This window comes from Furipterus horrens, unplaced genomic scaffold (assembly GCF_987537825.1).
Source record: "Furipterus horrens unplaced genomic scaffold, mFurHor1.1.pri manual_scaffold_16, whole genome shotgun sequence".
NCBI classification, from domain to species: Eukaryota; Metazoa; Chordata; class Mammalia; order Chiroptera; family Furipteridae; genus Furipterus; species Furipterus horrens.
In genome coordinates, this window is record NW_028327186.1 from 11,745,059 (window position 1) to 11,771,053 (window position 25,995).

The 25,995-nt window shown below is 51.1% G+C and overlaps 1 protein-coding gene across 1 annotated transcript in view; it reads left to right on the top strand.

Annotated features, from left to right (window-relative positions):
* Positions 1–964: 964 nt before the first annotated feature.
* The window catches only part of SH3GL3 (SH3 domain containing GRB2 like 3, endophilin A3), a 34,564-nt gene continuing 9,533 nt past the window's right edge, over positions 965–25,995 (top strand). Inside the window, exons 1-8 of the mRNA XM_090263586.1 lie at positions 965–1,133; positions 12,548–12,616; positions 13,338–13,410; positions 15,692–15,835; positions 17,392–17,525; positions 18,703–18,861; positions 21,064–21,167; positions 21,884–21,993. Of these exons, the coding sequence (XP_090119712.1) occupies positions 1,089–1,133; positions 12,548–12,616; positions 13,338–13,410; positions 15,692–15,835; positions 17,392–17,525; positions 18,703–18,861; positions 21,064–21,167; positions 21,884–21,993 (838 nt within the window). The 5' untranslated portion in view covers positions 965–1,088. The remainder of the gene's footprint in view (positions 1,134–12,547; positions 12,617–13,337; positions 13,411–15,691; positions 15,836–17,391; positions 17,526–18,702; positions 18,862–21,063; positions 21,168–21,883; positions 21,994–25,995) is intronic.

Here is a 25,995-nt window from a genome sequence, read left to right on the forward strand (position 1 = left end):
TTGAGTATGACGTTGGCTTCAGATTTCTCGCATACGGCCTTTATTATGCTGAGGTATGCTCCCTCTATTCCCGCTTTGCTTAGTTTTCATCACAAGTGGGTGTTGTACTTTATCAAATGCTTTTTCAGCATCTGTTGATATGATCATGTGGTTTTGTCTTCCATATAGTTTATATGGCATATTACGTGTACTGATTTGAGAATATAAACCATCCTTGCATCCCTGGGATGAATCCCACTTGATCATGGTGTATGATCTTTCCAGTGTGTTGCTGGATCCGGTTTGCCAATATCTTGTTGAGGATTTTAGCATCTTTGTTCATCAGTGATATTGGCCTGTCGTTTCCTTTCTTTGTCGTGTCTGGAGATGGTTGCTCTTAAAACAGGTGTCAGCGGCTCAGCGCTCTGGAGAGGCGAGCGCTGTATTTATCAGTCAGTTACCCAGGAACTCCAGCTCCCCAAAGACCAACGTCGTTTGGGAAGATTGGCTCCAGAGCACCGTGTGGGGAGAGAAGAGACAGCCCAGCCGCCCACGGGCCTCTTCCTCCTAAGGCAAGTCAGTATCCTGCTGTCTCTCTCCTCCTCGGGGCATTTTGGAGATTGTGTCTTAAAACATAAACCTACCCAGTTGCGCCACAGGGAGGCGCAGTTGCCCGAGAGTGAAAGCGGGTTACCTGGCAACAGAGGCGGTGCCTGACTCCCCAGCCGGAGCCACCGCACATCAAGGTGCCGCTCCTTCTGCGCGCAGCCCGAAGCGCACTGTGGCTCCGCTCCCTGCACCCAGACCCCCGACCCCCGCGCACCCAGCTTCCCCCGGGGCGCTTCCCAGCCGCGGGGGGTCCGGAACGCAACAATGTGCGTGGGCGGCCCCAGAGCCCTCATTTGCATACGCCGCGGCTCCGCCAATGGGCTGCGCGGGGGCTGCGGTGCGCGGGGCTGCCAGCTGCGTGCGCGCGTGTGCGTGTGTGACAGCCGCGAGGCCGTGGCTGTGGGAGGCGGGCCCGGCGGACCCCTGCGCGCGGGGACCGGCCCGGGCGCCCGCTTCCTCAGTCCCCAGAGGCCGCCTAGCCCCGGCCGGGCGCTGCCGCGATGTCGGTGGCGGGGCTGAAGAAGCAGTTCCACAAAGCCAGCCAGGTACGGGGCGCGGAGCGCGGGGTCGGGGTCGCGAAGGGCCCGGGGTCCGAGGCCCCGGGGCTGTTGGGGCTCTGGCGCCCTAGGCGCCTCCCTTGGGCTCCGTATCTTCCCGCCTAGGAGCGCGCGCGCGGGTGGAGCGAAGGCCACAGGGTCGCTCCTCCTGGGTCCCCGCCCGCGCTCCCGTCAGAGCCGCTGGGATCCTGGGGGGGGGGGGGGGCAGAGGAGGGGGCGGGCCGCAGGGTCTCCGCGCGGGAGAGGGTGGGCGTCCGGAGATCCCGCTCGCGCCTCTCCCGCCGCTGCGGCCCCCACGCGGGCGTCGGAGGGCGGGGGATGCCGTTTCCTGGGCCCCGGGGGCTCCCCGCGCGCGCGTGCCTCGCGATGGACCCGCTGGACTGCGACCCGCCCCGGGCTGGGGCTCCCCACCGCCACCCCTCCTCCCCCACCGTCTCCGTGGGTCGCCCGGGGGTGGGCACCAGACTCGGGCTCCGAAAGGGGAGACGCCAGGACAGGCGTGTAAACAAACAGTGTTAGACACACCTCCGCGCGCGGAGGGTGGCTGATGGCACCGCGCGGGAGGGCGGGGAAGCTTCCCGGTGGGGGAGACGTCATGGGAGAGTAAGTACGAGGGGCAATTTGGGGTGGTGGGCGTGGAGGGGGTTGGGAGGGAAGGAGGAAGGGCGTTCTGAGCCAGGAAACAGGCAGACAGGCGGGGGTGTGAGTGTGGGGTCGGTTCCCACGCTGCAGCCTCTCCCAGCCGTGGCAGAGCGCGCCGGCACCCTGGATCCGCGGCTCCGTCCCTCCCTCCCCCGAGCTCCCCACCTCCCAATTGCCTAGAACCAGGTGAACAGACTTCATTCGGAACCCACATTTCCGAGGTCTCATCCTGCGTCCCCCACAAACTGGCCCCAGAAAAGCAGCTGGAAGTGGAGGGTTCTCTTCTTGCCCCAGTCCCCGGCTGGAAGTCACTGTCCTTCCCTCTCTCACGCCCTTCCAGGAGGACACCTGGTTTCTGGCGGGGGGCCTGGTGGACCATGTGCTCTTCAGGGAGATCAGGAGCCCCACAGGACCGGCCAGTTGGGGAGGGGAGACGGTGGGCTCCCTGCTGCCCCTGCGCACTTGGAGGGGTCTGTGGGGACATTCAGATGTCTCTTGGCTGGGGGCAGGTATGTGTCCTGACTTGGGGCACAGGGCGTGAGGCCAAGACTGGGTCTGCAGAGGGTTTGGCATTTCCCGCCTAAACGGATATTTAAAAATATAGGAGCAAATGGAAGTGAGAAAATGCGCAGTGAGCGGCGTATAGACTAGGGACCTGTTGAGCCCAGCACTTGGTAAGCGGGGTCACTCAATATACACCTACACGCACGGAATGGGTGCAACTTTGGGGTGCAGGGGCACCGGAAGGAAGGGCTGGGAGAAGACAGTGGGGAGAGGGGTGTTGTGGGGCCCCGGAGAGCGGGGAACTGTGGGTACGGCGGTGATGGTGTCCTCGCCGGCTCTGCTGGTCACACCGCTTCCTTCACATGGGAAGGGAACTAACCTCTTTCGAAAAATGTTCTTTTACTGCGTGTGGACGTCATAGGACAAACCTCAGAGGCGTCCAAGACATAAACCCTTGGATAATTCAGGTGGGTTTCTGGCCACTAACCAGTGGGGCGGACGGCAAACATCTTTGGAAGCTGCTGGTGTCGGAAATGTATCGTCCTAGAGGCGAGGCCGCTTGCTTCAGCCGCCCATGGGCAGATCATTAGGGATGAAATGAGCAGAGGGTCTGATGTAGCCTTTTTTTTTTTTTACATGAGCCAAAATCTTCTGTGACTTTTATCTGAAAAGAAAGCTATCACAGATTCTCCCCGGGCTTGGCAATGCCCATTTTGTGGTCGGCTTCTGGAAGTTCTTTCTAAGAACTCTTGCCATGTGGCAGATTCGGTGGAGAAATTAGACTGGGTTTGCTCTGGTAAGAGGGAGCAGGACATTTTAACTGCAGGTTTTCATTCCTGTAGAACTTTCCCAGGGCAGAGGATCGGGGGGTGTGGTCATGGCAGGGGCCTCATACTTCCCAGGGGTCCAGCCTGGCTCCGCCTCTGGCCAGCTCTGTGACCTTGGTTTCTCTCTTTGTGATGGGTTAGAGGACTTGGAAGCTGTGATGGTTTGCACAACTCTGTGAATGTACTAGAAACCACTGAATTGCACATTTAATGGGCGGATTGTGTTATGTGCTTTATATCCCAATACAGTGTGTATGTGTGTGTGTGTCTTCCCCAGCTCTGCCAATTTTTAAGTATAATAATCCACTTAACGTATTTCGCACAAAGTTGATGAGTTGGGTCTTTTATACATAAGGGACCATGACAAACAGATGGCCTCTCTCAGTGACGGGTGAGTTCAGATGCCTCATAAGCCCCTGGTTAGCTGGCCCTGGCTTCCCGATGCCTCACGACATCTGAGGGAAGAATTCCCTCCTTTTCAGAGAAGAAAGAACTGTAAACCCAAGAATTCTGCATCTCATTGGGAGCAGGTGGAGACCAGCAGGAAAGAGGGAGAATAAACTAAGGTGGGAAGTGTATAGTTACAAACAAAATGCAACACTTCCCTGCAGCATTGGGGACCAGAACCCAAGTGTGCCAGGTGCATATTCAATATATTTTTAAAAACTCCTGTTGGGGTGCAGCTTGCATCATTAGAGATACATATAAATACCTTTAAAAGTGTGTTTATTGATTTTAGAGGGGGAAGGACAGGGAGAAACATAGACAGGCTGCCTCTCATATGCGCCCTAACTGGGTACTGAACCTGCACCCTAGGCATGTGCCCAGACCGGGAATCGAACCCCCGATCTTTCTGTGTGTGGGATGACTCTCCAACCAACTGAGCCACACCGGCCAGGGCTACATACAAGTATCTTCTAGACAGAAACATGGGGCTTTATCAATAAAAATACTACATACAATAACTCTACCAGCATCACCATTCAGCAGTGTGCATGAATTACAGTATTCCCTCACTTATCGCAGGTATGACATTCTAGATGCCCCCGCCCCCCGCGATAGGTGAAAATCCACCAAATAGGAACCTTACATTTATGTTAGTATTTATATATATTTTAAGGCTTTATTAACCCTTCCCACACACTTATAAACCGTTCTCAGTCCCTTATTAACCTTTCCCACTCCCTTATCAACCTTTTCCACACTTTTATAAACACCACTTATGTTCTTAAACATATGCTACACTCTTAAACCTACGTCACTATAACAACATACATATACAGTACCGCAAAATCCCATGGTAGTGAAAAACCCGTGATAAATAATTACATATAATACTGCATTGCTGGTGCAGGACCTCCGGCCACACCTGCCTGGCCTGCCTGGACCTTGTGCTGATAGCCAGATTCTTCCTCCCTCGGGCTTCCATCCCTCCCTCTTTTTCTTCTTCTCTCCCCAAACTAAACCATACCGTGGTGACACTAGTGGGTGATGATGCTGTGGGCTTATGTTAAATTGACTTTTTTCTGTCCTTACTTAACAATGCCCTTCAACCTCTGTCATGTGACCCAGCAACCCTAGGGAGTGTGGGCACGTAACCCAGTTTTTCTGGGTAACTTTTCCCCTTTCCCTTTTAATGCATTAACCAGAAAAACGAGCGGCCACCAGGGGCCTGGACATTTATGGGTAAGCACTTCTGAGAAGCATATTCCCTGTGAATGATGAGACTCTCTAGGGAGGCCTTGGATGCCTCTTGTTTCATTTTCTCATTAAAGACAACGATAAAAATGCACTTTGCAAAATCCATAATGACTTCTTTTTCTCTTAGATGCATCAGAAAATACGTAAAGCGAAGACATTCTTGCTCCTGTCCACCTAGAGTGCTTGATGCATTAATTCACAAATCTATGTGATATTCTTTTTAAAGTCAGGGCACCAGCGTAGATGTGTTCAGACCAAATGGATTGTGATTTTTTTTTTCGTACCTGAAGGACATGATATAACCCAAGCATTTCTGACGTCTGGTGACTTTTTCCCTCTAAAAGCAAACCTCACTTAAATGCATTTGAAAGTGAGGATTTGGAGGTGCGGGTGGTAATTTTTTTTGGATTAATTTTTCAGTTTTATTGACAAATTGAATGTAAATTACATTTCCCAGAGTTACATGGTGGGGGGCAGTCATCATGCACTGGGGGAAGCTGTGGTTGGCGTGTTTCCTCAGAAAACAAAACTGCCAGTAAACAGAGCTGATAGACTATTTTATTTGCCTGCGTAATAGGTGAACGTATTCTAAGGAGTGTCCGTCAGCAAAACGTGGAGAACTGGGTTTTGTTTTCAGGAGAAGCCCAGGCAGGGTGTTGAGTTGAGGGGAGGGGTCTGGAGAAGCAGCGGCCATTGTTGCAATTCTAACTGGTCCCTGCCATTCCCAAGGCCATCACCGTGAGGTTTTATTTTATTTTACTTTATTTCATTTCATTTTATTTTTAAACTTCACCTGATGATATGTTCTTTTTATTGATTTTAGAGCGAGAGGACAGGGGGCGGGTAGAGAGACATCAGTGTGAGAAGCATCGATTAATTGCCTCCTGCAGGCACCCCGACCGGGGTTCGAACCGGAAACCTTTTTGTGGACAGGATGACACTCTAACCAATTGAGCTACCCAGCCAGGGCCTGCAGGTTTTAATGGATGAAAAAAAAAAAAATCAAAAGACCTATGTTTCATGACACAGGATAATCACACACACTTCAGAGTTCATAGGCACAAAGTTTAATTGGAACACCGCCCGCCATGCTGATTGGCTTGTGGGTCGTCTCCGGCCACATCTTCCCGGGAACAGTAGAGTAGAAGAGCGCTGACGAGACACCGTGGGGCGCAAAGCCTAAAATATTAGTATCCGGCTCCTTACAGAGACAGTTCTCGGACCTCTGCTCTGAACTGTCTGTCGGGGTGGGGTGGGGGGCTGGGATGTGTGTTTCTGAAGCCCGGGACAGAGCACTGGGAACGTTTTATCTGCGTCTGCCCTTGGGTTGTGCGTTTTTCGGGGAATCTCCAGTCACTTAGCCAATCTGGTCCATCCTGGTGGCCTGGGAGGAGCCTCGCTCTGGAACACATTCTGACTTTGTAACTCAGGAGACTCTGGGACCCTGGTCACCTGTGCGTGCGCCTGGCCGGCTGTCACCCACCAGCGCCTCTGTCCAGAGCTGATGGTGCTGGAGAGGGGGCCGCGGTCTGCTTGCCGGAACCCCAGAGCGTTTTCCGGTCACAGGTTGTTTGGCGTTTTGCCATGAGCCTCATTGTAATTCCCCACCAGGGGAGCAGTCCTCGCCGCCCCCTGCTGGGTTCACGCCACTTCCATCACGGGTCTCTTGTCGTAATTATTCCAACTTTATTTGGCCTTCTCCTGGCTGCATTTTGAAAGGGTCCCAGTTAGCTTTTCCCGCCAGTTCACTACTTACTTTTCCCAGGGCTCCAAAGGGTCCCTGAGGGTGACATCACTTTCATGGTTAGCTTTCCTCTCTAGCATCGCTTGGATTAAACATGTGTTGGTTTTCTTTTTTGTGAACAGTGCTTGAAGGGACTTGATCATCGGATCCCCTTGCAGGGACGTGGCCAGTTTCAGCCTCGGTCACCCGAGCCCTTTTGCACAATGGGGACGGGACGTTCCGCCGCCGGAGAGGCCCGTACACGTTCTATAGGCTTTTCAGAAACTTCATGCAGAAATTATGTGAACCAGATGGTACCCTTTTGAGTTGCCAGACATGCATAGTCTAAAGAAATACGGCGTATTTGTCTCCTTAGGAGACTTGGGAGGGGGGAGGGGGCTCTTTGTGAATGCAAGGCAGCTGAAGTGGCCTAACTGGAAAAATTCTTTGGAGTCCAGCATCAGAATAAGGAGCGTGATATCAGAAGAAAGACGAATGCCATATGATCTCACCTGATACAGGAACCTAATGAACAAACAAATGAGCGAAATAGAACCGGAGGCGCGGAAACAAGGAGAGACTGACAGTGACCAGAGAGGAGGGGGGACGGGGAGAAGGAGGGAAAGCAGGGGAAGGGTCTCGCCAAAGAAGGGCCAGTTTTCAGGACCCTCCAAAGGGGAGCCCGTTGGGATGGACAGCGAAGGACCATTTACACTGAAGCCCGGTGGGTAGTGGGTTCGGGGGTCCGCAGACTAGAGCACGGTTGTGCATTGTTTTTTGGGGGGTTTGAGGCCCCGGAAGCAAAGAATGAGTGGAGAGGGTGTTGTTCCGGCTGTTGCCGGTTTGGAGGTGACCCCAGGAAAACCATGGGGGGTGGGGAAGAGGCACTGGGAAGAAGCCCGCAGGCTAACTGGTTGGGTACCTCGGAGACACCTGAGAGTTTTCCCAGCTGGAGGCAGGTGCTGGGGCATTTACCTGCCAGCGGCCCCAGCCTCTCTGGCCCAGGGCTGCCTGCCCCACGGGCTGGGGGTGCGCACGTAGCGGGAGGAGAAACTACAGCAGCAGGAGCGACAGACCCGGCCTGGACCTTGCAGGCTGGCAGCAGACAGCCTTGAGCTTGTGGGGTGAGTCCTGGGGGCCCCCCCACAGCGGCCACTCCTGCTCTGTGGGGAACGCGGCCTCTGCCACCCGCCAGTTCTCTGGCCTTGGGAATCCGGCTTATTGGGCCCCGGTTTTCTCATCTGTAAAACAGGCACAGTAACGGTACCCTCCTTCCTAGACTCATGGCGCGCCCAGAGGGGGCACAGAACGTCCGCGTGGCCGCGTCTCGTCCCTTCGATTGTGCCTCAGTGTGTCTTTGTAACAAACCCGAAGAGTCGTGTGTTTTCCCGAGTTCTGTGGGCGGCTCCAGCCCATTGTCGCCAAGGGCAGGGAACCCGGGGGCCCCCTACCTGTGAGCGGCATCTGAAGTAGGGCCGCCTGGCGGGCGGAGCCTCTGCACCTGCAGAGCCTGAGGCCAAGTGCAGGCAGTTAGGGTCGGGTGGGGCTGGAGGCCGCCCGGTTGGTGTTGGAGCACTGGCTGTTGCTTGGAGGGGAGATCTCACACGTTCGGGGTCGGGGTGTTTCAGGGAAAAGCAGGTCACGGTGTCCGATGGCTTTCCGATGTGTAGTCTGGAATGTCCCCGTTAGTTCTGGGTGACAGGGAAGGAGCTGGCCTCACGGCGGCGGCCAGGAGAGACTCCTCCCACCAGTGGCTGGTCCCTGAGCCATGCCATCAGTCCGTCTTTCTTGACAAGTGACTCGGACGACATGCACGCGTCTGGAGAATGTTTGATTTAGGTGGTTGGACATGGCCTTGAACGACAAAGTCCAGGGGGGCTCTGGAAATCCCCTGCCTGCCCATGTTGCAGGACACGCTGCTTCGGACCAGACCCGGCAGCGCTCCTCCCGGAGCCTCAGTCCCGTTCCTGTGCCTGGCAGGGCAGTGGCCGGCCAGCCAGAACCACCGGCAGGGGCGCCCGGCCCCGCTGGGCCTCTCTGTCCCCAGCCCCCCGCATGTTCCTCAGTATTTTGTGCCCACCTGACCTGTGGTGGGCCAGGAGCTCTGTCTTTTCCCGTTCCTTCGTTTTGAAGGTCTCAGGGCTCCAGACGGGAGATCTGTGATCACCAGTATGTTATCCGATATTTAATTCATTAAGTAAAGTAAGAGATGTGAAAACTGGTTCTGCCTTAAACTTTATAGAACAACTTATACGTCTTGTCAATTTATTTGTACATCTGGTCATATTTGCGTTAAAAACGTCTCACTTCACTTGCTCTTTAAACAATGCTCAGTTTATAAATGTTGCCAATCAAATTTCTCAAACTATTCATACCCTTTTATACGTTCTGCTCCTTTCTCTTAAACGATTTTAGGTATAGTTGTAAGCTCCATGGGCGTGGTTCTCATAAAGCTATGGATTCCAGCTTTAAATTCATTTAATTATATTTTCTGCTCTTTCCCTTTGTACTAGCTGTTCATCCAGGAAACCAGACCTTCTCGGTGGTCTGTTGCTCAATAGTGGGATTAATTAATAACTTTGTTTTTAAGTTAAGACTTGTTATTTCAAAGCTACTTTTATGGGTGGGATAAGTGTTCGTTCCTGTTAAATTTAAGAACTATATTAAGAACACTTTTAAGAAGATGATTTAAACGTCTGGAAAAGGAAAGAGGACCACGTTCTGTAAAGAATATGGCCTTTTTCTAAGGCCTGCCTAATGAGCTGGAATTATGAATAATTCAGGGGTTTCACCCTCGCATACGTAGAAGCTAGCTTGCTGTTTCTTGAAGGAGTTTGCGATTCCTTTGGAGAGATTCCTCCCCACTCCAGACTCTTGCACGAAATCTATTTTAAATGACACGCTTGGAAACAATTCACCCAAAAACAGTGCCTGAAATATCTGGTGCAGTTTCCTGCTTGTTGCCCTGGGTCCACACGCTGCCCCTGTCCCGGTGGCACGCCCGGGGCCGCAGCCGGCGATCACACGGCTGTATGGGGTTGGCCACCGAGGCCCATGGCGAGGGGGAAGCAGGGGAGGGTGCTGTGGCGGGCGTACGGGTGCCGATTTCCTGGCTCACTGGGACAAAGTGCTTTCTGTCTTTCGTGCACGTGCGTCATCAGACCACTTCAGCCGCAGCGCACAGCCTGGCGCCAACCGCCTCGTTTTGTGCAGAAGCGCAGCGCGGCTTCGTGGAGACAGAGTGGGGGCATCTTTGCTTCATTCACGTGGGCATAAAACGTCTTTGTTCCTGAGAAAGAAAAGTGCCTTTTATTGTTTGGGAGCTGTGTGAATTTTAAGTGAAACGGACGGCCACTGTATTACATCTTTCAGGGAAAAGAATGAGCTTTGCTGCCTGTTAATGAGAACGCATCATAATCCGGGAGAAACACAAGTGCATTGTGGTCAGGTCAGGACTTCGGGGCTCTGTGTGTCTGCGGGTCCAAGACCCTGTACAGAGGCCCACGGAGGGGTGTGGTCAATCCAGTGTGTTGACGTTGAGCTTCCTGGCAGCCAGAGGGAAAAGAAAGTGTCTGCTCCTCCTTTCTGGGACTCCGCAGGCCCAACTTAAAACATGTCCTTCTCCAGGCAGGGGTGCGGCCCTCGGTCTGCCCTGGAGAAGGCCGGCCAGTCTGAAGGCAGGTTGGGTAAGGGATGCCGGGATGTGGGGGCTCCCCGTATAGAAGGCACCCCCACTGGAGAGCCAGCCACCCCCTGGCTGCCCAGTCACATGGTTCTGCGGCGACTCATGTGAACTTTGAGGAGCTCACTGGTCCTCAGCAAAATGAGAAAATATAAGGACAGAGAAGGGAAAAATGTTGAGTGTCCAGCAAATCTGAATTTACTTGGTTCCAGAGATTTGTGCTTCCTATGATTTTAGTACTTAAAGGACCTTTTTTAAAAAAAAAATATTTATTTATTTATTTTTAGAGAGAGGGGAAAGGAAAAGAGAGGGAGAGAAACATCACTGTGTGGTTGCCTCTCACTCGCACCCCCAACTGGGGACCTGACATGCAACCGAGTCATGTGCCCTGACTGGGAATCGAACCAGTGACACTTGGCTCGCAGGCCGGCGCTCAATCCACTGAGCCACAGCAGCCAGGGTCTTAAAGGACCTTTTTATTAAAAAAAAAAAAAAAAAAGTTCTTTCCTAGGAAAATGAAATTTTATAGTGTTTTATAACAACAAATATTTTATAATAGAATTAGAAAATAATTCTATAATTTATAATAATAACAAATGTCATTTATAGGACAAATCGCTACAAGGTGATTTTTGCATCATTTAGCCCCCTTTCATCTTCAAAGACTTCTTGGGTGAGACCTTTAAATCACTGAATTTAAATAGGTTTTGATTCATGAAAACGAGATTTACACATACATTTCCAGGGACCTGTCCCGGAGAGCAAAAAGAAGGTAACGTTCCTTCTCCCTTTCTCCTAAAGAGCGTCTCACGGGTGCAACAGAGCAGGACTCCTCCCCGGCCAGGAGGGCGCACCCAGGGGCCAGGAGGGAGGCTGGCACTTCTGGGGCAGGGGCTTCTCGGAGTGGGACCCCCCTCAGGTCACCGCTCTTCTGTGGCTCATGGGGGCGGGGCGGGCTCTACCGGGTAGGTACCTCTTTGGGAAGCCACCATGTCCATGTTCATTTTAAAGCCTCTGAAGAGTGTTCCGGTAAAGAAATCTGCTCTGTTTTCGTGTCAAACTTAAATGGTCCCGCTGCTGTCCTTTGGCCTGAGTCCCCTCCCACGCAGCCGGGGCTTTGCGGCTCACTTATTGCGAAGGACGGTTCTGCAGGGCTCTAACACCCGGAGACGTACAGTTTGCTTTTTCATGTTTTCTCCTCGGTTCTGCTGTTTAATTTCTTGCTTCATAAAAGGGAAGAAGATGGCGAAACCAGGGTGTCTTTGAAGAGATACTTGTACAAGGAGAAGGCCCAGCCTGGGTTAACATTTACGGGTAAAACCCCAGCGGTTCTAGATGGTAGGCCACACGCACAAGCTTCGCGCTTCCCAAATAAACCTTTCCCGTCGCTGCCCGGGTGTAGTCCTTGGAAAATGGTGTTTTTTTGTTACTGATGCCATGGGAGCCTGCGGAGAACTATAATGGATGGAGAGAGAGAGGATTTTACGTCCGGCCAGCACCCGTGCGCCCTGAGATAGGTCTCCCTGCGTGTGCCGGACAAGCTCCCCTCCGGCCTTGGTGTGATCTGGCCCGGCTTCTGTTCCCCTTCGCTCTCCCTAGAGCACCGTTCGTTACGGCTACACCGAATTTCAGGCTGTTTCTTGAGCCCGGTTCCCAGTGCCCGGAGACATTTTCGGTGGTTACCGGCTGGGTGCTTGCTGCTGACGTGTCGTGGGCAGAGGCCAGAGCTGCTGCGAACCGTCCCGCTACGCCCAGGGCAGCGCCCGCCACACCGAACGTTCTGCTCCCAATATCCAGCGGCCCAGATCGAGAAACTCGGTCTCACCCAGAGTCTTCTTCATCCTGACTTTGAGACGCCCGCTGAAATGTCTTCCGCGCAGGCTCGGAGTCCTTTCCGTGGGCCGCTGACACGCCCGTCACCTAGTATGTCTGCGGTAATCTGCGTCCAGGACACCTCTCCTTTACTGTGTTCACCGTTCCTCCTTGTGTTTTGGCTGGGTGTTTCCCTATTAACTTCGGGTTCCTGGGTGCCGGGGGCCCTGCCTTATTCACTTACGTTTCCGCTGGAGCACCTGCCGCGTGCTTTCCACGTGGTAGAAGCATAATAAGTACGTCGAGTGAGTGAGATCATGGGCCTTCCCACGTCCTTTGATACATTTACAACTTCCGGAAATTTTCTTACAGGTCTTATTAAAAAAACAAAACAAAAACCCAACATGCTGAATCTGTGGGGTTTTCTTTCTCGTGTGTTTGTGATCATTTGGGTCAGAAACCGTGGTCACCAGTCACCGCCCAGTGCGATAATTTGTCTTTATTTCTGTAGCTTTTTAGTGAAAAGATCAGCGGCTCTGAAGGAACGAAGCTGGATGACGAGTTTCTCGACATGGAGCGGGTAAGAGAGTGTTTTCCTGTCGGGGATGGGGGGGGCGGCGCAGCTCTGCCTTGTCTCATGACGTGAGGCGCTCTGGTCCCGGGAAGGCTGTGGGGGCGCGTCTCGGGCGCTGGCCGGCAGCAGCCCTTCCCCACGCGTGAGCCCTCCCCCAACGGTGCAGGTGGGTGCTGCGGTCCACTGGTTCCTCTGACAGACAGGACTCAGAACGCTCAGAAGATGGTCCGTCTTGGCAATCAGTTAACAAGGCCAAGGTCATGGTGCTTCTGTGCCCTGGGGAGTCCGAGCGTGTTTCTGGGATGAGACCCTTCCGGTGTAAACACGCTGAGTCCCTGGGTGGAAGCCCTGAGTCTGTCCCCGGGGTCGCAGCAGCTGCGTCATGAGCCACGGTGTCCCGGTGCTGCCCTGGGACCGGGCGTGGCACAGGGTGGTCCTGAGGGCGCTTCTCACCTCCCACGGCCCTCCCGACACCTGTGCAGGACACTCCCGTGTGCAATAGCTTTGGGGAAAACGGGACAGACTCCCCCAGAAGTGACGGCGCCATGTTCCAAAGGGAGGTGGTGACCCTCTGTCCCATGTGGGACATCCCGGGGTCCCCAGGGCTTCCCAACCTCCTCAGCTTCCTTCCCTTTGTTTTGGGTGAAAATGACAGCTCTTATTTGTTGTTCTGTGAATTCCTTGTCATTCACCAACATGGTATGTATTTCTGTTTTTTGTTTTTAAGAAAATAGATGTCACCAACAAAGCTGTTGCAGAAATTCTTTCCAAAGCCACAGAATATCTTCAGCCAAATCCAGGTAAAGTCAGAAAATGTCTCGAGCTGTTCTATTGATCATTCCCGGGGAGAGACGCTGATAACGCACGGTGACTTGGCACCTGCTGGAGCTGATCTTTGAGCCGATCGAGAAACAATGCCCTTAGTGTCCCCATCGTGGCATTCGGTGTTGTACAGTCTCGTCTCCAGCCACTCGGGAGCTGTGTTGGACCCTAGCAGACAGGCAAGACCTGGAGCCAGCAGTCCCATGACCCGCGGTTGCGTCCTCAGGAAGGGGCCGGGGCCCAGCAGCCAGGCACGGCGCAGGGAGGACATTTTTTACGAGATGCTTCAGAAACCCACGAAACATTTTGTAAATGCTTGCCTACTTAGTCATTTCCTCCTTTAAAAAAAAAAGGCTTACGCCATCCTGTCCTAAAGGCGTCTTATTAACCTGAAATGGCTTTCGCTTTGTGACTCAGACCCTAAGGTGATGAGGTGTGATAATGCGAAAAGCAGGGGGAGGTCCAGGGGTAACATCAGCTTCTCCACAGGAGGATTTTGATTCCTAGCTCGTGAGGCAGCATTCTTTAAAAAAAAGTTTCTTAAAAATTAAAAAAATATGTGATTGATTTTAGAGAGAGAAAGGCAGAGAGAGCGAGAGGGAGAGAGAAACATCGATTGGCTGCCTCCCGTATGTGCCCCGACCGGGGATTGAACCCACACCCTTTTGGTGCACAGGGACAACGCTCCAACCAGCTGAGCCACCCGGCCAGGCCAGGGAAGCGGCATTCTTGATGGGCTGTATATTACAGAAACCGATAGATGCGTCTAAGCTGTGAATCCTGTGGATTTCTGAAACTGCCTTTACTTTTTTAAGAATTTGTTATTCACCTATAGTTCCTGTGACCACCCCCTCTTGGCAGTAGGGATCAGCACAGACCGAACCATCTGAAAATCTCAAAAGTAAAAAGTTTAAAAATACCAATTTTATAAACCTCATGGCGCGGGAGGCTGGTGGGCAGAGCATCCTTTGGATCTGTGTCGATGATTAACAGTTTTAAAAGCCGCGATAATCTATCTTTTCCCCTCTTGAGAGCTTGAGGTGAAACACACAAGTTCCTTTTCCTCATACGTCGGTCAGCATTTCCTGGGTTCTTGGGCCGACGGTCAAGTTGGACCGAGATCCTGTCCACAAAGGACTGACCGTGGGATGGGACGGGGAGACGCTGGCCAACAGTGACTGTGTCCACTTGGCCAGGGGCCCTGGCTCGTCCCGGAGGAGAAGGGGAGGCCTCGCAGCCTCTAATCCCATTGGCCGGCTTCAGCTGCAGGCCGCTACACGTGGCTCTTACCCTGGGAAAGAGGAGCATGTGTGTGCATGCGTGTTGGGATTGTGAGGTCCTGTACCTGGGGGCTAGCAGGATCCCCGCACTGAGGCTGAGGTGGGCGGGACTGTCCACGGCTGCCCCCGGGAGTGAGTGTCGAAAGCCTCGCGGCTCTCGGTGTGGTCCCCGCGCCAGCAGGATCGGCATCCCCTGCAAAGCCGTGGGCAGGAAATCCAGGCGTGGGCTCCTCCCAGGCTGACTGCGTCAGACTTGGCATTTTAACAGCATCTTCGGGGAGCTGGTATGCGTGTGACGGTGTGCAAAGCACTGGTCTAGAAGACATGAAAACCAATAGGCGATTATTAAAGTAAAAGAAAATAAAAGTCTGCACCTTGGCTGGGCAAATGCACTTCCAAGACTGCACGCTAGTGTGTGATTCACTCTGTGGCCCATGGAGTGGAATCCCAGATCCTTAGCTTGGTGTTCCGTCCATAGTCCACATTCCATAGGCGTCTTCCGATGTGTCCTGTGTTCATTTCTTCTGAGGTCAAACCGGCCTGCTCTTTGTGGTCCAATCCCGGAGCCTCCCCTCTTCTACATCTTAAATTTCTGCCCATGTTAAAGGCATCTTCCCATCTCTTGTCAGCATCTTGCTATGTTCTTCTTTCCGGACACCACCCCAAACGTCATTGGCATGATGACATCTTGTATAATCTGCCTTCCGGTAGCTAGACTGAGCCCACGGAGGGCAGACGCTGTCTTAAGTGCTGAAAGCCCACAGGACTGCAACCAAACGCTGAGCACCCACCCCGGTGGGTGAATCGCGAGGGTCCCAGGGGAGACTCAATAGGTCCCACATGGCCCGCTCTTGCCTCAGGTCTCTGGCATTTGCTGAGGGTGACCCCGATGTCGCGAGCCACGCCTGTTCAATGCGCTGCGCCTGTCCCTGCTCCTTGTCACTTTAAGGAATTACCACTGACAATGAATGTCTTTAAGCATACAGAGCTAAGCTGGGAATGCTGAACACTGTGTCGAAGATCCGAGGGCAGGTGAAGACCACCGGGTACCCGCAGACGGAAGGCCTGCTGGGCGACTGCATGCTGAAGTACGGCAGGGACCTCGGGGAAGGCTCCACCTTCGGTGAGCGGCACAGGCCCCCTGGGGACCGAGGGCGCATCCCTTGTTGCCTGTAGGTTATCCACGAAGCCTTTATTTTAACAACCCGTAATTTTTTCTCTTATTACTGAAGTCCTACGTATTTGTTACAGGGCGTGTAGGAAACCTAAGCAAGTAAGATCCCAAATCGTACCTGCAATGCTGTGGTATATCCTTTATACCCTGGGTCTTCTTCCATGTGTTCACATACACCTTTAAAAAATTCAAGTGCGATTATAGTATATACAGCGGTCCCTCTCTATATCGTAGGTCACTTATTGCAGCCTCACTGTATTGCGGGATTAAAAAAAATATTATATTTAGTTATTTATCGCAGAGTTTTCGCTATATCGCGGGATTTTTCAGTACTGTATACGTATGTTGTTACAGTGACGTAGGTTTAAGAGTGTAGAATAAATGTAAGGTTCCTACTTCGCGGGGGGTCTAGGACATAATACCCATGATAAAGTGAGGGAATATTGTATGGCCTCAGACCCTTTCATAACCTGTGTATTCCCATTGACTGTAGTATGAGTCATGTCGTTTATTTAATGATTTGAGAGAGACAGAGACATTGATTTGTTGTTCCACTCACGGATGCATCACTGGTTGATTCTGTTATGAACCCTGACCGGGGATTGAACCTGCAACCTTGGCCTATCAGAACGACGCTCTGACCAACTGACCTACCTGGATAAGGCTGCAATATTGTTTTTAAAGGCTGCATAATAATTCATAGACCCCAGTTTGTTCAACCAGTCCCACTTACTGGATACTTAGATGCTTCTCTTTATGTAAAACATTTTACATAGCTTCTGTGGTAATCATTTTTCATAGATCAGTCTCCTGGGGTATGCAGAATTATGTTCTTCGATGTGGAATTGCTGGACAAGAGTAGGCATGTCCCAGAGAATTTTTTTTAAGAGAACCTGCAACCTCTCTGGGACCAGCTGCAAGGATGTCCTCTTGCAAATGCATGTGGGTTAGCTGGTGCTCGGGTACCAGGGGGTAATTCAGCCAGCGCTGCCCACACCACCCTGGGAGACCCTGCCCACCCTGCGGGGAGTGCCCGGTGGTGCACTGCCGGGCTTTCCCTGACATCAGGGGAGGACGCGGGGAACCTTAGAACCATCCGCAGGACTGGGTGTGGCCTCAGGACCATCTGCCAGCAAAAGCCGAGATGAGATTTTGTTCATTTATTTCCATTGTCATCTTTATTGGCTGAGGCTCAGCCCCGATGATGACGCAATCCTTTCATTGTTGACAAAGCGGGGCTGTGTTCTGAAGCTTCTAAGAAACGCTTGGTACCAGGTCACAGAAGTACACTTTCAAAAAATGGAGCTTTATCCCCATCTAGTGGCCAGAATGGTACGTGCCTCGGCCTGTCAAAGTCGATTTTTTAAAGAGATGTTCCGAGTCAGCCCCAGAGCAAAAGACCTTGTTCAACCGTCATCCGCAAACTTTGGGAAAGAAAGAAATATCACTGCCAACCTCAGTGTACGCCGCCAATGGACCCTTTTTGTTGGCATTTTCTCTTCCAGGCGGTGCGCTGATAGAAGTTGGCGAATCCATGAAGCTAATGGCCGAGGTGAAAGACTCCCTTGATATTAACGTAAAGCAAACATTTATCGATCCACTTCAGTTACTACAAGAGAAAGATTTAAAAGAGATTGGGGTAAGTTTTCTCGGCCGTAAACCCATCTGTTGCTGCTTAAAATGATGTTTATGTTTAGAGGCCTGAGGACAGTTCTGTAGGTCACCAGTGAAGGAATCATCCCACTGTGGATGGTGAAAAAAAAGTCACTCAGTGGTGTTTACCTGGCTGCCCGGGCGGGAGCCCTGGGCCAGTGAGCCCTTTGTACTGCGACTTCTTGAAGTCAGGGAGAAACCAAGCTGAAGGGGCCTATTTCCAGAGCCATTCCTTACGTAAAATGATCCCCAAACTGTGTAGTGGATTTTTGATAACAAAAATTATATCATATTCATTCGACACATTGCACAAGTGGTCATTATTCCCCATGACTTCATTTTAGTGTCGGGAGGCTATTAGAAACACACACCCCCCACCCCGCCCCTGGAGCACACATGTAGGACGTGTGGCCTGCATTGATTGCAGCGTGGCCTCAATGTGTTCTGAAATTGTTGGGGGACTTTATGGAAGATGCATAACCGGTCTAGAGGATACCAGAATTTGTGTTTTTATCATCTGCGTCTTAGTGAGGAGTTGACCATAATGCCGAAAGAAATAGCCTTGTTTTTGGTATAGTTCGTGTGGTTGGAAGGGACTCAGACCTGAACAGAGCCCAAGTGAGGGGCCCTATAATGAACTTTGGAAAATGGAATCTGAGTGCCGGTACTGTGTCCTTATGCTCCATACCGACTCTCATTCATTCTGTCATCTATCCATCCATCCATCCATCATCCATCCATCCATCCATCCTTCTAACCATCCATCCATCCATCCATCTATCCATTCATCCATCCATCCATCCATCTATCCATCCATCCATCCATTCATCCATCCACCATCTATCCGTCCATCTGTCCATCTATCCATTCATCCATCTATCTTTCTATCCATCCATCCATCCATCCATCCATCCATCCATCTACCCAGCCACAATCCATCCATCCATCTGTTCAGTTCATAAACATTTCTTGAGACTTTGCAGTGAAAGGAACCCCTAATAGCTGCTGAGGTGCCTACCAACCCAAAATGTGGGATGGCTTCCCGCCCCCTAAAAGTTAGGCTGGGAAGAAATAATGGTTCTTCTCGTAGCAGCGAGGAAGGTCTCCCTGTGCCATGCTTTGAGCGCAGCAGTTCATGAAGGTCTCTCTCCTCCGTCTCTTAGCACCACCTGAAAAAGTTGGAGGGCCGCCGCCTGGATTACGATTATAAAAAGAAGCGAGTAGGTAAGATACCAGATGAAGAAATCAGACAAGCGGTAGAAAAATTTGAAGAGTCAAAGGAGTTGGCTGAAAGAAGCATGTTTAATTTTTTAGAAAATGATGTAAGTATTTAACCCAAACAAGAGGCTTTCCTGTGAATGAAAACATTGACTCTATGTTTGTGGAGAAGCTCTTGAGCCTTTGTTGTTAGAAAAGTTTCCAGAACTTTCTGCAACCATCCTCTCCTGCCTAAGAGATAGCTTCAGACATTCAGCAGGTCCCGGCTTGGATCTCAGACTTTGGGGCATCCAGTTTATCTCAGGATTGCTTCCCAGCTGTGCTGGAGGTGGCCCCAGGGAGGTGGGGCGTCTTGGGAATTACCCAGTTGCCGGCCTCTGTGTTTGAGGCTGTAGCGTTGCTGGTTTTGCAGAACAGAAAAGCCCACGTCAGTTTTCCTAGTGAACCGGCGGGACATAAAAGCAGGACCGAGGTTTCTCAGCTGTGCCACGTGGTGCTCCTGCGCTCGGTGGCAGTGAAGGCATGGGGACAGGGTCCTTGGAAGTGCTGATGCTCTGCGTGCTGTGACACTCGCCACCAGCTTTCTTTGCCCAACAGGAGTTAGAGTACGTGGGATTCAGGGCAGTGGTAGTGGGGAGGTTCTTCGGGTTGGTGATGAGGAGTCGTTTGGCGTTTTTGGGTGCCCGAGTGTAAGAGCCTGCGCTCAGCTGCCTCCCCTGGAGGTCCTGCCTTCGGTCGGGCTGCCATGGTGCTGTGGGCCATCGTAGCTCGGTGCTCGCTTTGGACCTATTTGCTGAACTTTTATTTATTTAAATTTTTTTTATTGATTGATTTCTTTTAGAAAAGGCGAGAGAGACAAAGGAAGAGAGAGAGAGTGAGGGAGAGAGAGAAACGTCAACTCGTTCCACTTATTCATTGATGTGTTCTTTGGTTGCGTCTCGTACGTGCTCTGACTGGGGATCGAACCTGCAACTTTGGCTTAGCAGGGACAATGCTCTAATCAACTGAGCTACCTGGCCAGTGTACTATTTTAAAAATATTTATGTCCATGCACACAAATCAGAGGATTTATTTATCTGCAAAACTATGTTCTACTTAAAATAGTTCATTAAAAGGCACAGCAAGGTCTCGCAGGGTTGAGTCACGTCAAATGAAGCGGACTGAGCATCTTTCTCAGCTGCGGTGATGTGATGGGAGGGGTGATGCCCAGTATCAACCAGACATTCCCCCGGGAGGAAGCGATTTGAAATCCCTATGTGCATTAAACCTGAGTACTCAAAAGCAGCCTCTGTTTTGTGTCTCCTCTGAAATATTTGATCAGGTTTTTTAAGTCTTATGGGAAGTGGGAAGGGGTAGGGCCGCTTGCTCTGTCTGTTTGTTTGTTTTACCCTAAATGTATAAAATACCTCTTGAAAGTGTCCCTAAGCCATAGGCAACTTTGGTTTGGTTTTGTCTCAGGCTGCCACCTTCGATTTGGGGGTGTATTTGGAAAAGTGTCTTCGGTGTATTGCAGATCAGATGCACGTATACCACCCAGCCCTGCGCCCGTGAGTGGCGGTTCAACCCCTCGGGCTGAGTCCCACGTGAGAGTAGCGGTCTTACCCACATGGCCGGCCATCGGGGGGCCTGCCTCCCCGGCTCTGTTCTTGGTGGTTGACCCAAGAGACCTCCGTTTTCCCATCAGTACCAGCCCAAGGTCAGAAGTGATCCTTCCTTATAAAAGACACGTTTCACCTTCTGGCTGGTTTTGGCGATCACAAAGCCTGGGCTTGTGGCTCCCTTGCTTCTTCCTGTCCAGGTGTTTAACTCTTACATGGGGTTTGGGAAGCAGAGGCCACCTACCCACAGCTGCACGGCTCACTGCTCATGGCCGGGGACAGTTGGGAGCCTCCGCTGTCTAGCAGGGGGGGGGCAGAGAAGCCACCATGGCACCCCGTGTCTTCATGGTCAACAAGGGACTCAGCGCGCAGTGGCCAGCTGTTCCCTAGTGCCATGGAGCCCTACTACGTGGGTGCTCGCTTTCCAGATCGCTGCCCTTTATAGCATAAACACCTGAGAATATCATCTCATTAGAATAACAGGCGTTTTATGGCATTAAATCTAATTTAGAACCAGACTCCGTTTGAACATGCGTTGCCAGCACGTCTAGCTCTCTAGCAGGACCTGCGTGACCACTGCCAGGTGAAATGAACCGAGATGCGCCAGAGCCGAGGTGGACGCGGGCCTCCCTGCGAAGCCGGCCTCCGTCCTGCCTCTGCCCAGCGCGGGCTCTGGCCACCAGGACTAACCTCCCGCTTCTGCTGCAGGTGGAACAGGTCAGCCAGCTGGCGGTGTTCGCCGAGGCCGCCTTGGAGTACCACAGGCAGTCCGCCGAGATCCTGCAGGAGCTCCAGAACAAGCTGCAGATGCGGTAAGAGCCTCCCGGGCCCAAACCCAGGGGATGTGGAGAAGGGAGAGGCGACACTTAGAAAGGGGGTCAATATCTTGACAGCGACGTGGTTTACGCCCATAGCTCCAATATCGCGCCGTATTCATAACCTGACTCTGAGAAGCCCTGGGACTGAGAAACACCTTCTGAGCGGTCCCAGGAAGACGGCTGTGTCCCTTGTGCCTCTAAGGATCCGTGTCCTCACTCCTGTTTTGAAAACCAGTGATATCATAGAGAGTGTGCTCAGTAACCCTCTTCGTTAAAATAAGGGGTTAAAACAACGACCCTAGTTTTTTGACCGGGTTTGATAACAAAATTGTCTTGCCCAGGATTATGCTAATGAATAAATTTGGAGGGATTTTTGCTTAAATCAACGTCATCTGGCAGAGGGAAGACCAGAGGTGTGTGCAGTCAACAGGGCATCCACTCTGGAGCCCGCACGCGCGAGTCTTCATTTTCTACCCCTTTTCAGGGAGAGAGAGAGAGCGCAGTTATAAATGTTGGCCGCCCAGAGAGACTTCCTGAGAGACGGGTTTCAAATCCGTCACTGGACAGCGACACTCGGAGGGTATTCTGCCGCAAGCACTTAGGGCTCCTTGAGAACTGGCGTGAACGCTCTGTTTGTGGGTCCCCCGCGGCGGCGCCCGCCTGTGATCTGCTCCAGCAGATCCCGACTCCTCTCCCAATGTGTGTTACAGAATATCGGCTGCCTCCACTCTGCCCAAACGGGAATACAAGCCACGGCCCCTCAGAAGGAGTCTGAGTGAGCTCAACGGGATGCCCACCACGTCGGCAGCGAAGTCCACAGGTGAGACACCCATTCCGTGGGCCAGGCTTGGGCGGTGGGAGGGGCGGTATTTGCTCACCGCATGCGCCTCTGTTCTGTTGGATGCCCTGAGACCCTGCTTTTTTTTTTTTTTTTTTGGTGACCCTCCCCCCCCCGCCCCAATACAAGATCATACCAGGTTCCTATTCTGCACCTTGCTTTTGCAAATGTGTCCCTACTTCCTGGAGTTATTTCTATGCCACGTGTATAGATCTACCCCATTTTTTTTTTTTAGCAGCTTCCTAGTTTTTCCATTACACATACCCTTCCCTGTGAATGAACATGGAGATCATGTTCAGTTCAAGCCTTTTATCTACAGAATGTTTTATATGCGCTGATGGGCAAGCCCTTCTTGGAAACGAAGGTGCTTTGTTAGAGTGAATGCAGGTATTCAGTGATAGTAGATGTGGCACAACCAGTGACCTTCCCTAGCGGGCACACGGCTACTCATGCCATGATCAGACTTCCCTTTTGGCCAGGCATTCATGGGTAAAAAATGGTACCTGATCTTCATTTGTCTTTCTGTGGTTAACTTGTGAAGTTAAATTTTTTCCTGTATTTAATTTGCCATTTGTATTTTCTTACGTCTGAATTGTCTGTTCATGTAATTCATTTGTACTCTGGGTGTTTCCTTTGTGTTAGTGACTCACGCGAATTCTTTACATAGGGGGAAATTACATCCCCCCTCCCCCAATTTGTTAGTGAGTTTTTAGCATCCTTCCTATATTTTAACTACAAGTCCGTGGACATACAGGTGATTTACAAATATTTGCTTTCACTCTGTAACTTCTTTGTAGCCTCTTGGCAGTGTTTTGATATCAAAATTTAAAATTTTTGATGACATCCAATTTATCCATTTTTCCTTTGATGTTCATGCTGTCGATGTGAGGTCTAAGAATTCTTTTCCTGGCCCCAGGTCCCGAAGATTGCCTCCCATGTGTTTCCCCCAAAGTTTTCCACTTTTATACATTTCAGTCCTTGATCCACTTGGAGTTAGTTTTTGTGTAAGTGTGGGACTTGGGTCAAAGTTCGAGGATTTCAGATTTCTCCTCCCTGACACCCTTCCCGTAGAAGCTCTGCAGGCAGGGTTTTCTGCTATTGCTGTGCTTTAAGATTTACGTCTTTAATCATTTTTAAAAATTTTCAATCACAGTTGACATCCATTATTATAGGAAGTGAAAACATAAAACAAGATGGTAATAAATAAGAGCACAGTATCGCAGTCACACTTACTGGGTACTGACTGCGGGTCAGGTGAGGGACTGAATCCGTCTCACACGACCCTAGTGCTGCTGTTGTCCCCATTTGACAGACGAGTAAGCGAGATTTTCTCAAAAGGTCCCAGAGCCCTAAGGTAGCAGAGCTGGGTACTTTTAACTGATACTTCATTTTCTGTCATTCAGAAGGGATACTGGGGCGCAGGGGGTGTATAAAATGTTCAAGAGCCTCAGGAATGAATTTATTTTCAAGATTCCTGATCCCAGGGAGCCCATGGCATGGGAGAAGGAAACCTGGAGGGGACAGAGGTCTTGGCTTCCTCGTGTTGACTGTGCTGCTAGTTCTTGGGTTTTTCCTTCTTGGCCGGTAGCTGGGTCCCTGGGCAGATGAAGCTGTGAGCCAGAGATCACAGATGCGCAAAAGATGGCTTTCAGGAGGCTCGGCGTCTCGTAACACCGCCGTCAGCCACTGTTTGACAGGGGCCTGTCCCTCCTCAGCGTCCCAGCCGCCTCTCCTAACTGGCCTCTGGCGGCAGCGCGGGCCCCCAGCCTCAGCGCTCCGGCCTCAGCCTCCCTGCTTTGGGGTTGGAATTTGCGAGAGTGGTGGGGTCCCGCCCCGTTCGTTTTGGAGGCCCCGTTTCAAAAGCACACGGCATTTTATGATTTGATGGCCTGCGTTAATGGGGAATTACTTTCCATTAGGGTTCTGAATGATTTGCACATAATGTTTATAAAGTGAAGGAAAAATGTCAAGCATTTCACTAACGATTTAAAGCAACGCTCACAGGACTCCGCCAGAAATGAAATCCAAGAACATTTTCTTCATCATTTCTTCTCCCTACAGGAAAAAAAAAAAAAGAAAGAGGGCAGATGAAGAACATAGGTCAGTCAGACAGAACCCGTCGTGGGGCTGAGATGGAATCTTCGATAATATCATTTCTAGGCACTTAGAGAAGGGGGAATGAGCCAGAAGTGGGGAAGCGGGGGCGTGAGTGGAAATCCCATCTTGAAATAATGGATTGCAGCCCAAATCCAAGGGCAGGCCCTGGCTGGGAGAAAGCGCCGCCTTTCCAAGCCTGTGAGTGTGGGGTCGTGACGCTTCATCAGCTTGTGCTGTCCTCCAGCAGAGAAGGAGGCCAAGAAAAGTCCTTGAATAGAACAGGGTGGCTGAGGAGCTCCCAGAAGCCCCCTGGGTTGGAGGAACACGGTGTAGGAACCGGTAATTTTGATCAGGCCTAGAGAGTCTCTTAGTGAATTAATGATAAATTTAAAGACCAGAGGACAAAGTATATTTTATATACTTTTTATCAACTTATTTTTTTATGAAGGTTTACAAAATTTTTTTTTTTTTTTTTTTACTGAAGTTCTTCAAGGGGGTACAACTCTATATGATCCCACCAAAGGGTTAATATGCTCCAAACTGGGATCGGCTTCCAAAATGAGAAAGGCTGAGGTTAGTGAGCCACGGTGGGTCCCCAAGGTGTGCCCCTGGCGTCCCGGAGCCACACCGCATAAATCTTTCAGCTGGCTCGCGTGGAGACGTTCTAGCCCCCTTTCGGTATAAAAGAGACGTTTATGAACTTCTCGATCCTTCGAAGGCGGCTCGGAAATAATGTCTAGAGCCGGTCATTCCCCTCGCTGGAACAAAATCTCTAGGATTACCTGAAAGGAGACATCCTCTTTGCAAGCAGACATGCATTTTTTTAAAACCGAAATTTCCAAAGAGGAAATTAAATGTTCACGCAGCGGTGGTGATGGCCGTTGCTCAGTCAGGAGCTTGTTTCCTACTTTTCTTTGCCTCCCACGCTTTTGTTTCTGTTTCTGGCTTTCTTTTTCCTTGCTTACCACTCGCTGCCCCTCCCCCCAGTGTGTCTCTGTGAATCATCAGAGCTGGTTCAGAGTTAAACAGTTATTGACAACACAGAAATAAATAAGGAAACAGGAGTCAGTCCTGCAATGTACAGTTCAAATTCTGGCCCTTTATTAGCTGTGTGACTTTGGGTGAGTTTCTTAACATCTCTGGTCTGATTTGAACTTGTCCCTAAATGAACTGATTGGACTTAATACATTCCAGGGTTCGTTCCCAGCTCTAAATTCTGGGGCCGCAATATTTTATATGCACTTAGCATTTTTAGAAATTGGAAAAGTACACAGGTTGAACATTTTCTAATTCCTGTATTTAAAAAACGTTAAAAAAATTAATATGTGAGCTATGATTATTACTGTTTATCAGTAGCCATTGATGAGGGAATGGGGACGAGACCTTTTCTTATTTCTCAATCCAAAGAAGCTTTGGAGTAACAGGCTGTCTCCTGGCAGGCGGTTTCCCACATCGCGGCCAGTCTGTCAGAAGAGCGTTTGGGAAGCCTGCAAGCTGTAACTTCTGACCTAGTGGTGGGAGTTTCACCATCACTTGGCTAAAAGGCTGATACGATTCTATTATCTCAAACGCTGCACATGTAAGAATCCTACCAGATAACCCAGAGTGATATGTTCGGTCTTCAAGCTAAAATATAACAGACCATCATCTAAGCGGTAAATTAAGTATCATTATGTAAGTACTCGTGTCTAAAAAATAGCATAGAAGTCAGTGGTTTCCGGGGATTATAAACATGGCGGCTGTGTCCATAACCGCGGAGGGCTCTCTGAGTCTGCACGACATGACACCCCCGATGCGGCCCAGGCACCAGCCCTAATGCTGGATTTTGGGGGTTGAGAGACACAGGAAAGGGCAAGGAAACAGCGCAAGGCCGGTGACAAATGGCTG